Source organism: Typopeltis vanoorti, chromosome 2 (assembly GCF_054136105.1).
Source record: "Typopeltis vanoorti isolate ZY-2024b chromosome 2, IOZ_Tvanoo_1.0, whole genome shotgun sequence".
Lineage (NCBI taxonomy): Eukaryota > Metazoa > Arthropoda > Arachnida > Uropygi > Thelyphonidae > Typopeltis > Typopeltis vanoorti.
The window spans coordinates 72467022-72479641 of NC_143550.1; the positions used below are offsets into that span (position 1 = coordinate 72467022).

General features: G+C 36.5%; 1 protein-coding gene across 1 annotated transcript in view; it reads left to right on the forward strand.

The window, feature by feature from the left end:
* Positions 1-346: 346 nt before the first annotated feature.
* Positions 347-12620, forward strand: part of LOC150109165 (major facilitator superfamily domain-containing protein 6-like) — a 37965-nt gene continuing 25691 nt past the window's right edge. Inside the window, exons 1-2 of the mRNA XM_090401769.1 lie at positions 347-364; positions 11216-11334. Of these exons, the coding sequence (XP_090257895.1) occupies positions 11242-11334 (93 nt within the window). The 5' untranslated portion in view covers positions 347-364; positions 11216-11241. The remainder of the gene's footprint in view (positions 365-11215; positions 11335-12620) is intronic.

Below are 12620 nucleotides of genomic sequence, written 5' to 3' on the forward strand. Positions count from 1 at the left end.
TCATTAATAGTATTGTTATAATTAATTTGTAATTATTATAATGGTAATTATAAGCATCTTTCTCTCTCTGTAGGTTCCTAGTTTCTCTTATTGAATGGCAATTTGTTGATCGTGTCCGTAATGTTAAGGATAGGGATGACTTCCTTAGTGAGTGTTATACTGACATGTATAAATATACTTACAGTACTCCTTGTGTATTGTTAGGCATTTCGTTGATCAGGTGCCAGGATTCCTTTATGTTCCGCTCTGAGCTGTTGTTGATTTGTTTCTATAATAGTTCCTTGTTGCGTTTCTAATCTGTGTTGTTAAGCTATTCCGTAGTCTTTTGTATTCTGCTTGCAAAGCTGCACTGTTAGGCGAACTCGTAAGTTGTTTCCATAGGGCATATTTTCTTTGTATATATGTTGATATGTTTTCCGTTATACATGAATTCTGTCTGGTTTGGGAGGTAGTGTTATTTTTATTGTTGCTTTACTATTTTTATTAAATATAAGTTTAAGATTAGTTACATACAGTATCAGCAGAGAATTATTATCATTAATACTATTATGCTGTTGTATTCTCAGTGAGTTTTAAGGCTTCTGGTTCAGTATGCAACTGTAGTCCTATCCCTATGACTTTAACAGATCTTTAAGGCCCACAACCTAACAAGGATTCTTGGATTTCGTAATCGAAGTACGAGGATAGGATGGTCACCACTATGCCTCTAAGTATTCCTGGCTGTATGCTTATATGTTCACGAGGCCGGTTTGCCCTGCTTGCGGGATGAAAAACCTCAGATAAACTGGCGGAAAATACCCTGCTGTCCACGCCCAAGGCCGACTAATTTGGCTATGGCTGAGGAAGATCCTTTAGCTCCTCACGTCGGCGACGAGAATCGAACCTAGGACACCCCTTCCCCAGGCATATGGTTGCGAAGCGCAAAGCCACTAAGCTAACCGCGCGGACATATGCAACTGTAGTGCAATGGCATAATGATCTGCCAGGTTACGCATTATGACGGCTGCTAATAGCTGTTTGGAGTGACTCGTGCATTTAAGTGGTCAATACAGCATGAGGTGATTGTGTTTTCAGCTATCTCTTCTCGTGTATACGAGTAGATAGGGTTATGTTATATGCTGATCTTGGTTGTGTGCTGTTGATATTTAGGTTCACAATGTTTATATTCATGTCACCTATTATTATTAGGTATTCTGAGACGCCTTCTTCTGTAGTAGAAACCCATACGTTTAATTTATCAAGAAATTTTATGGTGCGCTTAAACTGGGCGGTATTTTTTATTTATTTTTTATTTTTATTTTTTATTTCGCTGCATATATTTCCAGAACATTCTAATTTATAGTTTAATTCTTTTACTTTTATGTTTACTTGCTAAATATTATTATTGCACCGCTTCGTTTTGTTTGTCTGCAGTGTTTGTGTCGTTGGAAGTTTGGCAATGGTAACTCGTTGTATCTTCGTTCGCTGTGGATGCTTCTGTTAATACTAAAATGTCTTTGTTCTCTCTATCTTCCTTCAGATAAGTGTCAATGTTAGTCAGTATTTTTGAATACTCCTGATGTTGATATGAAGAATAAATAGTCCTTTTTTTTGAGGAGGAGTTAGAATGTTACAATTGTTTTACTGAGGGATGCTTATCTCTGCTTGATGGTATGTGCTCATGCAGGTTGGTATGTTTTTCCCTTCTTTAAGTGTTTAATGTGGCAGCCTGTTCAGATCTTCTAAGGATTTTATTTTATTCGGATTGTCTTCAATTCTTGTATCTTTTTAAGGAATATTTTGCTGTCACTTATCCATATAAACTGGTCATTTTTTTTCCTTTTTTTACTTTCCTTGTATGGTAGAATAGACTAGACGAAGCCATTTGGTTCGATTCCCATCAGTGACGTGAGGAACCTTCACCTGGTCTCTTTCGACGAAAGGTGACTTTTAGGATCATGTACGGAAGTAGGTTTTTTTTCCCCTCTGGAAACTCGAGTTTTTCATCCCTACAGAACGGGCACACTGGTTTCGTGAACACACACGGCTACAATCACAAATATACTTATGGTAAAGAAGGCAACGGGAAACCCCCTTGTGTCATATCTCCTTAGTAATCAGTTGCAACACTATCAAAGAGAGGTGGTAATAAGATTAGGATTAGGTGTTAAGTACTCGTCAGATAAATTGGGGGTGCAGGTCGCAGGTTCTTTTCAGATACTTGGCTACTGGATTTTTGCTTGGCTACTAGAACTGAGGTTTAAATAAAAAAACTTTAATTACACTACTAGTTTCGTCTGAACTTAGACTTCATCAGATGTGAGATAAACATACGAATATCAGTAACCAATCTAAATGAATTGGATTTTTAAAACACAGAGTAACGTATCTGACACTGTAAAGAATAAAGGCTTGAGTTTAAATAAAGCAATGAACTCTGACTGTATCATTATGCACATGAGTGCGTTTAAGGTCTCGAGAGCGCCAATATTGAATGGTAGATCTGTGAGAGTCTAGCAGGCTGTTGCTTAGGTTGTTATTAATATGGATGGAATTGATAACTATTTCCTTAGACTCAAACATTCTTGTCTCTAACTCATCATGACATCGGTGTATGTTGACAGTTTCATCCCAGAGTATCTGATGTGGCAAACCTTCATTATTTGAGTTCCTTCAAAATAACCCATGATTTGACAAAGCACTGGCTCGAATTCTGTTGCAGGTAATGTCTCTCTGGTGTTCTTCTAACCAGAGATCGATAGATTTCTCCGTTTGTCCGAAGTATGGCTTACTACAGTCGAAAGGAATCTTATAAACACCCGGAAATTTAAGATTATTGTGTTTAGTTTTAGGACGACTTAAGATGGAACGAAATTTAGGTAGGGATGTGAAGAACATCTTGATATTATATTTCTTTAGAATTTTAGCCAATTTTGAAGATAAAGAACTGACTGATATATGGCAAGGAATGCTGCTCTTAGAAGTAGCGGTGTCTTCATACTGTCGTGGATTGAGGGTTGACCAGTAATCTGTCTATAGTTTTCTTAGAGTATCTATTACGTTGAGATGTAACTTGAAGATGATTAAGTTCATTATAAAGTTCCTCCTCGTCCAACAGAACCGACCAAACTCGGTAACCTAGAGTGGAGATGATACCCAACATCTGTGGAGGAAAATGGTGTGAGTCAGCATGAAGGTACCTGTCTGTATGTGTCGGTTTACTGAAAATAGAAAATTTGAGATGTTCAGCCGTCTAGGTTACTCTGCTATCTAAGAAAGCGATAGAGCCATCAACCTCCAATGCAGATGTGAACTTATTATTCGGGTGTATATCATTCGCATGTTCTTGAAAGAGTTTGTGGCTATCTAGACCATTGTCCGAGATAAGGAAAACATCATTGATGCAGCGAAGCCATACTTTGGTTTTAGGGGAGAAGATGAAATTGCTTTTTCTTCAAAATTCTCTAGATAAATGTCGCAAAGAACAGGAGACAAAGGATTTCCCATCGCCAGTCCTGAATTCTGTTTATAAATCGAGTCTTCAAATTTAAAATAACCTGAGTTAACGCAGTCCGACAGTAATTTGAAACTTTGTTCTTTAAAAGAGTAAGAACTTCTTAAGTGGGGACATTAGTGAATAGACTACGTCAAAACTAGCCGTAATATCCGATTCAGTGGCTTGAAAGTTTTTAAGTTTTGATATAAAGTCTGTTGTGTTTTTAATAAAGGAAGTAGAATTTCCAGTAAAACATTTCAGAGAAGATTCGAGAAATTTTGACCGGTTATAAGTCGCGCAGTCAATACCCTCTACTATAGGTCGAAGAAAAATATTCTCTTTATAAATTTTAGGAAGACTATATAGTCGTGGGATTAGAGGATGTGGTGATCGGAGGTAAAGGCGTACATTTCTAGGCAATTCCGATGTCGTTCTTAGTAGATTACTGGTGCGGTTGTGGAGTTCTCTGGGATCGCTATCAAGAAGTGAACAGGAATTAGAACGTAATAATTCAAAGATCTGGTGGTAATCCTTTTTGTTCAGGATTACTGTGTCATTACATTTGTCTGCTGGAAGGATAACGATGCCTTGGTTATTCTTTAAATGTTCGAAAGCCTGTCGTTCAGAAAGTAGAATGTTATCCGACGGAGGTCTAGCATTGTTAATGGCAAAAATTGACTCATTTCGGAGTAAGTTTGCGTCCTTGGTGGAAGGAGAGAAGAAGCCATTTTAATCTTTGTGAGAAACAATTCCTTAGGAATAGATTTCGGTGTAACAACAAAATTCAGTCATTTATTTCAGCGGGTGAGAAGTTATGCGCAGATTTATTTATAACCACTTTGTTTTGAATGAGGAATGGTTTGGTAAAAGAAGATTGTTCTTGTTTTCTATTTAGAAAATTGAATTTTCTAATTAGTTTTTGTTTTTGTCGTTTATATATATATATATATATATATATATATGTTATTACTTAGACTTATATATATATATATATATATATATATATATATATATATATATATATATATATATATATATATATATATATATATATAAGTCTAAGTAATAATATACACATTTGTGTGCATTTATATATAGTACAAATTGTGTAAATATGAAATATTATAAATAAAAATAAGATATTATTATTATTATTTAATCACATAATTGATACGCAGTCAAAACACGATTTAAACAAAATTATTTAAGCAACAATTTGACTGGTGATACAGAACAAATCAGAGTAGCCTGTGAGGTAGCATCGTAAAATATGGACTGTTCCAAATAATGCTATTTTTTGTTGGTCATATGTGGTTACGTAGTTGATGTTTATTTGTTTATTTGTAAATAGTTGAATAGCGTCTTTGAAATTGCGCCAAGTGCACCGATAACTATTAGGATGACTTTGGTGTGTTCATGCCACAGTCGGCCAACTTTGATTGCCAAATCTCGATATTTATTAATTTTTTTCTGTTAATGTTTTTATCATTGGGTGCTGCAATATCAATCATCCGGACCTGTTGAAGTTCGATACTTGTGATATCAGGTCTATTTTGTTCCAAATGCCGATCAGTTTGTATTCTAAAGTCCCAGAGAATTTTTGCTTCTTCGTTTTCCATTACAGTCTCTATTTTATGCTGCCCCAAGTTATCAGATGCAGGAAAGACCATATTTTTTGCATACATGCCAATGAATTATTTTGGCCACTTGATCATGGCGGTATGTATAGTCAGTTTGAGCCATTGTGCTGCAGGAACTGATTAGATGTTCTACAGTCTCATCTTTCTGATCGCATAATCTGCATTAACTGTTATATTGATGTTCAAAATTTTTGCTTTGATTGCATTAGTTTGTAATGCCTGTTCTTGAGCTGCTAGTATAAAGTCTTCTGTTTCTTTTTATGATATATCCATATTGTATCCATTGCGACGTCTTGTTCACGTCAATTTTTTCCTCAGTATATCTAAGAAATTGGCAATGCAAAAGATGTTTTTTCTAGCGCATACATCTGTTATTTTGCTGTTCTTTCTGTAATGGTATTGTTTCCTGTGGCTTTCAGAAGACTCTCTTGTGTAACTGCTTGAAGTATTTGCTCAGATCTATTGTTGATATCACTTTTTAAGCTAATTTCTCCTTCTTCTTCATCTTCTCCTTCGTCCTCTTCTTCTTCTTCTTCTTCTTTTTCGTCCTCTTCGTCTTCTTCTCCGTCCTCTTCTTCTACTTCTTCTTCGTCCTCTTCTTCTGCTTCTTCTCCTCTTCTTCTTCTTCTTCTACTCTTCTTCTTCTTCTACTCTTCTTCTTCTTCTTCCTCGTCCTCTTCTCCTTCTTCTTCTTCTTCTTCTTCTTCTTCCCTTCTTCTACTTCTTCTTCTTCTACTTCTACTTCTTCTTCTTCTTCTTCTTCTTCTTCTTCTTCTTCTTCTTCTTCTTCTTCTTCTACTTCTTCTTCTTCTTCTTCTACTTCTTCTTCTTCTTCTTCTACTTCTTCTTCTTCTTCTTCTTCTTCTTCTTCTTCTTCTACTTCTTCTTCTTCTTCTTCTTCTACTTCTACTTCTTCTTCTTCTTCTTCTTCTTCTACTTCTTCTTCTTCTTCTTCTTCTTCTTCTTCTTCTTCTTCTTCTTCTTCTTCTACTTCTACTTCTTCTTCTTCTTCTTCTTCTACTTCTACTTCTTCTTCTTCTTCTTCTTCTTCTACTTCTTCTTCTTCTTCTTCTTCTTCTTCTTCGCCTCTTCTTCTACTTATTCTTCTTCTTCTTCTACTTATTCTTCGTCCTCTTCTTCTTTCTTCTTCTTCTTCTACTTCTTGTTCTTCTACTTATTCTTCGTCCTCTTCTTCTTTCTTCTTCTTCTTCTACTTCTTGTTCTTCTTCTTCTTCTCCGTCCTCTTCTTCTTTCTTCTTCTTCTTCTACTTCTTGTTCTTCTTCTTCTTCTTCGTCCTCTTCTTCTTCTCCTTCGTCCTCTTCTTCTACTTCTTCTTCTTCTTCTTCTTCTTCTTCTTCTACAATCTCTTTCGAGTAGAGAATGTCACTGGTTTTTAATATTCCTAGTTATTTATATTGTTCGTCAGATGAAATTACTTTTATATATTTCTCTTCATCAAAATAACAATTTCTAGTGCATTAACGTTTCCTCGCTTAGTAAATAAAATTGCGCATTCTTCTAAACCAAATTCCATTTTGATGTCCTAACTGAAAATACGAACTGTGTTCAATAAAGAGTCTATTTGCTGGGCCCATTTTCCATATAACTTCAAGCCATCCATATACAATAGATGGGAAATTTTAATATTACATTTAAGAATTTCATATTAAAGTTTTGTTTTGTTCAGAATCATAGATAAAAGTATCAAAGAAATATTGAAGTGCAATGGTGACAAGAAATCTCCTTGAAAAATTCCACGTTTAGTGATATCTCCGAATATTTCATTATTCACTATTAAAGTTGTTTTCCATGATTACATAGCATTGGTCAGAAAGGAACATATGCTTTTGCTAATTCCAAATATTTTTAGTGATTTAGGATCTAGTAGTATGGGAGGGAATGGAATGCTTTTTTATGGTCTATCCATGCCATGTTTAAGTTCGTTTTTCGTCTTTTTGAATTTCTGAGGATCATTTTATTAATAAGGATTTGGTCTTTTGTTCCTGTACATTTTTCAAAATTGCCTTTTTGTTCAGTCGGATAAATCTGATTATCAGATACGTACTGGCATATGGAATTTGCTATAATTGCAGTGAATGCAGTGAACAGCTTCAGTATAGTTGGTAGCATGTTATTAAGCGATAGTTACGGGTCTGCACCTTATCTTTCATGAAGAGAAAAGTGCGCCCAGATATCATCCAGTCTTCCACTGAGCCTGACTGCAACAGATAATTAAAATGTTCTACCATTTGATCATGTAGACTGGTTAGACGCTTTAACCAAAATCCGTGTAGTTCATCTTTGCCAGGTGCAATAGAGTTTTTTTTAATTTTCTAGCTTGTGCTCTGACCACTTCTTTAGCGATAATGACATTTTGCATTTGTTTTTGTTTCATTTCTTATTCTATCTCCTTAACCAATGAGGAATCTTTATTGTGTTCAATAGAATTATCCCAGATTGTCTTCCAAAATTTGAGTGTTTTTCTAGTGAATGATTGTTTACATTTGTATTTCTCTAGAGAGACTGAAAGAACTGATGTTAGTTCTGTCGAAATTGCATATTGGTTTATTCTTGCTTCATATCTTTGAATTTTCTGTGAAGTCGCTATAATTCTTTGTTTTATCTGTTCAGTAACTTCAGCAATTGTTTTGTTGCCCAAATTACATGCGTTAATCAGTTTGCTTTTTGATATTATTATTTTTCAGCTATTCTTCTTTAAAACTGTTTAAGTTGCTCAAATCAGCTCGTTTGTTTGTTGAATTTTTCTTCTAAATTGATTTTCCAAGATGCAGATTGTTGCATCCACGGCTTTTGCTCTTGCGGTTTGCAAGCAAGATTCACTTTAATGATATAGGCTGTGCTGTATAGGAGCTGATTTGTTTCCTTTATGCTGTTGGTTGTGATGATTTCAATTACAGAATTTACGTCTAAGAGGAGCTGTTTTAAGTTAGATTTATGTAAAGCTTTTAATGGTGGTAGTCTTATACAGACATTATGGAGTTTATATGTTCCAATATCCTTGACTCCATTTTACACTGCATTTCTGTTAAAACATTCTGAGGTATGTCGTCAACTTGATGCTGATAACTGAATTGAATTCCAAAGTTTGATCTAGCCTCCTGACGATTTGCTGTTAGCGCAGTTGTTGGATTAAAATGTAACTCTTGCAACTCAAGTTCAGTAAATAGTTTGTTACTGAAAATGAAATTCTTTTGGTCCATAAGTCTTTGTTCTTCTATTGCAGATTCTGGAAATTTTCATTTCCCATTTAAATGCATACGCTTTCTAAAATATCATTTTTTCTGGTGTTGATCTGTAAAAACATTTGATAACTTCTATGTTTTCTTCTGCAGTCCATTTTTTAAGTTTGGTTTCTTAAAAGTCACTGAAAAGATTGTAAGAAACCAAATTCGGTGTGCATCTCTTCTTCCATTTTTTCAAAAAAAGGAAGAAGAGATGCATATCGAATCAGTCGACGCCCAGGTCATCAAGCACTGCGTTAGATGTTGGGGATCTTGGGCATGAGGAGACAAGGAGAGCTGGGTCCTGTAGCCCACTTGTCGCCTGATGCCTAAGATTCCCAACATCTAACGCTGTTCTTGATGATCTGGGCATCGAATGATTCGGTATGCATCTCCTCTTCCTTTTCACCATTAAGATGGCGGATGGAACACTGTTACTCTGGCTCTTCAGTTGAGACCTGTCTGACAAGGGTAACCCTGCTGGCAGCTATGCCACCGCCAGAATAGCTCTCCTTGCTGGGCAATCATTTTATACTTTTGGATTAATATTTAAATAGTATCGATGAACTCAGTTCCTTAAACCGAAAATATTTTGGCTTATAGAACTGATTTCGTCTTTTCTTGGTTAATTGAACTACTTTTTCTCTTAAATGTTCAGGCGATGTAGTTTCTGGAAGACCGTCTGTAAAATAGAACTAACGGTTGATTTTAAGTTTCATTATTATAATTACTTATGTATAATATATGCTGCAGTTGGAGCTGATATGGAATTGCTAAGGAACAACATTCCAGTATTTTCTGGAAAATTAGTCTCTTATCACAATAGTGTAATGTCTAAGAGATAGAAGATATTTGTTGTAGGAAAAAAGGCATTGGTTGTTATAGGTTGAGGGATTTAAAAGAGGAGGTAGTACTAAGTAATTTTGCATTCTAGAGCAGTTGTTGTTTTCAACTGCCTTTTTTGTGATAGCTTAGTTTTTTTCATTAAATTATTGTGGTTCAGAAACATAGCAAGATATTCCGTTTCTCAGTACAGACTCACCTAGGGATTTGTCGATGATTTTCCTAGTTTATGAAGGTAATATGCCTGCTTTTAAGTAGTGCGTTTTAAAGAGTAATTTCCGGCTATTTGTTGAAAAAAACGAAGGTCATTCGGACGTATAAACGGCAAACAGAAATTCGGATATGCGAATCTTGTCCAGATTGGTCAGTGGTGTTGGAAAAGGAAAGTCAATTCAAATTGAAGACATTAAGGTCACATAATAAGAAGACGTCACTATTTGGATAGCTGGCTTGCAGAATGTCGAGTGTGATGGATAGGAAACTGAAGAAATCAAAGTAGATTTTGGTATCTGGAGAGCGGTCAACTGCAGATGAATAATTAATAATTAATGGAACAAAGGATCCTTCGGCCACAGGATATCATCAACGGGAAGAAATAATTTAGGCATTCTCTGGGGTCTAATGTCGGATCTCAGCAAGGTACCTGTGCATCCCTTGCGGCAAAAGCAATCATGAAGTGTGTAATTTGGCGTGGAAGGTGAAATGAGGTTGAAGAAGAAGATGCAGTTTGCATTTCTAAGAAGGGTGCGAGTCGAGATGACTACAACTCCTCTGTACTAGATGACTGTAAGTAACGATATCTGACATTTATGTTGGCCATTTTGCTACGGTTGTTGACTCATTGAAACAAGTTTTCGAGATAGATTGATTTGTCGCAGTGACTCTGTTAGTGTCACTGCGCAGTAACATATTTACGGTGCATTTCAGTGTTCATTCAGTGTTAGATGAAAGGACAGATATGATCTTATAAGGAGAGGAGATATACTCTCGGTGTGATACAGAGAGCAACCCAGACTGCTTGTCATATCATGGCTCAAAGAGTGTGTCTCACCTACCACTACTCGTTCTCTCGCTCCAGGTTCGACCTCACAACCCATCTTGTAGTGGGATTATGCGCAAGCTGAGTGGACGGACTAGACTCGTTACTGACAGATACGGGACCGTAAGTTATCTCTAACGTCGAAGTGGAGGAGGTTTTGGATTCCTTAGTATGCTTAGTACGTCCGTGAAGAATATCACTCACACTCCATGAAGAATTGAAGTGCGCATTGGTAGCGGAAGCAACACACACACACACACACACACACACACACACACACACACACACACACACACACACACACACACACACACACACACACACACACACACACACACACACACACACACACACACACACGTATAAATCCCCTTAGTATATAGTGCAGTATATAATTAAACTAACGCATTCATTATTAGTTTGATTAATGGCCTCTAAAACATTTGACTATATAATTAAACTAACGCATTCATTATTAGTTTGATTAATGGCCTCTAAAACGTGTGACTTTAATATAAGTCACACGTTTGCTTTAAAAGATAGAAATAAAATGAATATTAATTGAACTGTTAACATGCATAACATTTATACTGAATCTTTGTAGCACAGGAAAATGTAATAATAACAATAACAATAATTATAATGAGTTAAAGTAAATAAAAGAAGAGTAAGTATATAAAGTAATATAAATAATAAAGTAATAAATATAAATATTAATAAAGTAATAAATATAATAAGAGGAAATGTGTATAAAAGTCAAAAGGCTATTTTTCTGGCAACCTTAATAATAATGAAGGGCTTACTGGTAGATAAACATCAAAGGATTTGTATCCCCTTCATTATTATTAAGGTTGCCAGAAAAATAGCCTTTTGGCTTTTATTCTATGTTATAATACACAGGCACACCTTTATGGCATTCGTATAGTGAAGGTATATAAGATCTTTTCACTTAAACCTTCTTATCTTATCTTCCAGGTATACATACTGATGAGTTCCAGTTCATGATCCAGTTTGTGAGGAGTGCCCGATCCGATCCAGCGAATCTGAAAGAGAGCTGCATGTTCCAGTCCTGCTGCCAGAAGCTTCCAGCCTTGGTGAGAACTTTTTTTTTAGTTATAGTTATTTTTGTCCTTTCTTTTTGCCTTATGCCTGCTTGTAGTCTTCCGCCTCTACCTAGTGTAGCAGGAGATTTCTGCAAACAGGGAACGCTTGGCCTTCTGTTAAAGGTCTATCCACTTTTCTGGGACTTAATTCCTATTGAGATATTTTTCTCTCTTCCAAATGACTTCATTTCTGCCTTGAGTGAAGACCCTCGGTATTGAGGCAGGCGTCAACGTACCGAAGTGGACGTTAACTAGAGCTCTCGCCGAAATAGTAGGGGAACAAAAGATATTTGGTTTTACCCCTTATGGAGCAGGTACTAGGTAGTTGTGAAAGACCAGGAATAAGTTAACGGAGGTGTAGAATGTGAAGGAAAAAAGATCTATCCCTTCGCAGTAGGAAGCCTACTGAAGACACTACGAATAGAAAGGTTCCCTGTAGAATATCTCGAGGAAGGGAGTGAGATCATAAAAAAGGTTTTCTCAAAATAGCGAGACGTACGGGACGTCAAAATAACCAACGATGCCAACTACCCCGACTAGAAGACTGGCGAGGTGACCCTCCTTATGGAGATGAAGGCAGGCCGAGGTCCCCAACTTTGTATTTCTAGGCTCTGCCAGGGTAGTAGTCAACTACCCTGGTGTAAGAAAGCAATGTTTTCGGTGCGGATCACTCGAACACTTAGGCGGAGACTGCTCCAAGAACAAATGCAGGAACTGCATGGCGGCAGGACATGCCCTAGCTCAAGGTGAGGCACCTTGCCTGAAATGTGGAAATACAACCCACACAGTAGATGTTTGTCCCAACAGGACACAAGCAGAACGAATAGCAGGTGCTATATCGCCAAACCCAGCAACCACCCTAGTAAATAAACCTGAATCCGCAAAAAAGGACGACATTCTAGCTATAGGCTAAACAGCAGAGGAGCCTAAAACAACGGAGCCTAAAATAACGGAGCCGGAAGAGTCTCCAGTCATATAACCCCCAGCTATCGTGACAGTCATCATCATCATCATCATCATCCTCATCATACGTATCAAGGATTTAGGCCTAGTATGGCCTGTTCCGGCCTTAGAAGTCATCGTTGAATCGTTTAAGAGTACGTCCTGGTTTTCTTTTTCCTAATGGCTTGTACTAAGGCTTGTTTTGGTAATCTTTCTGTTTTCATTCTTTGAACGTGTTCCATCCATCTATGTTTATATTTTTTAATTTATTGAATTACTGGTTCTTGGTTTAATTCTTTCATAATATCTTCGTTTCTTTTGTGATCAAATAGGGT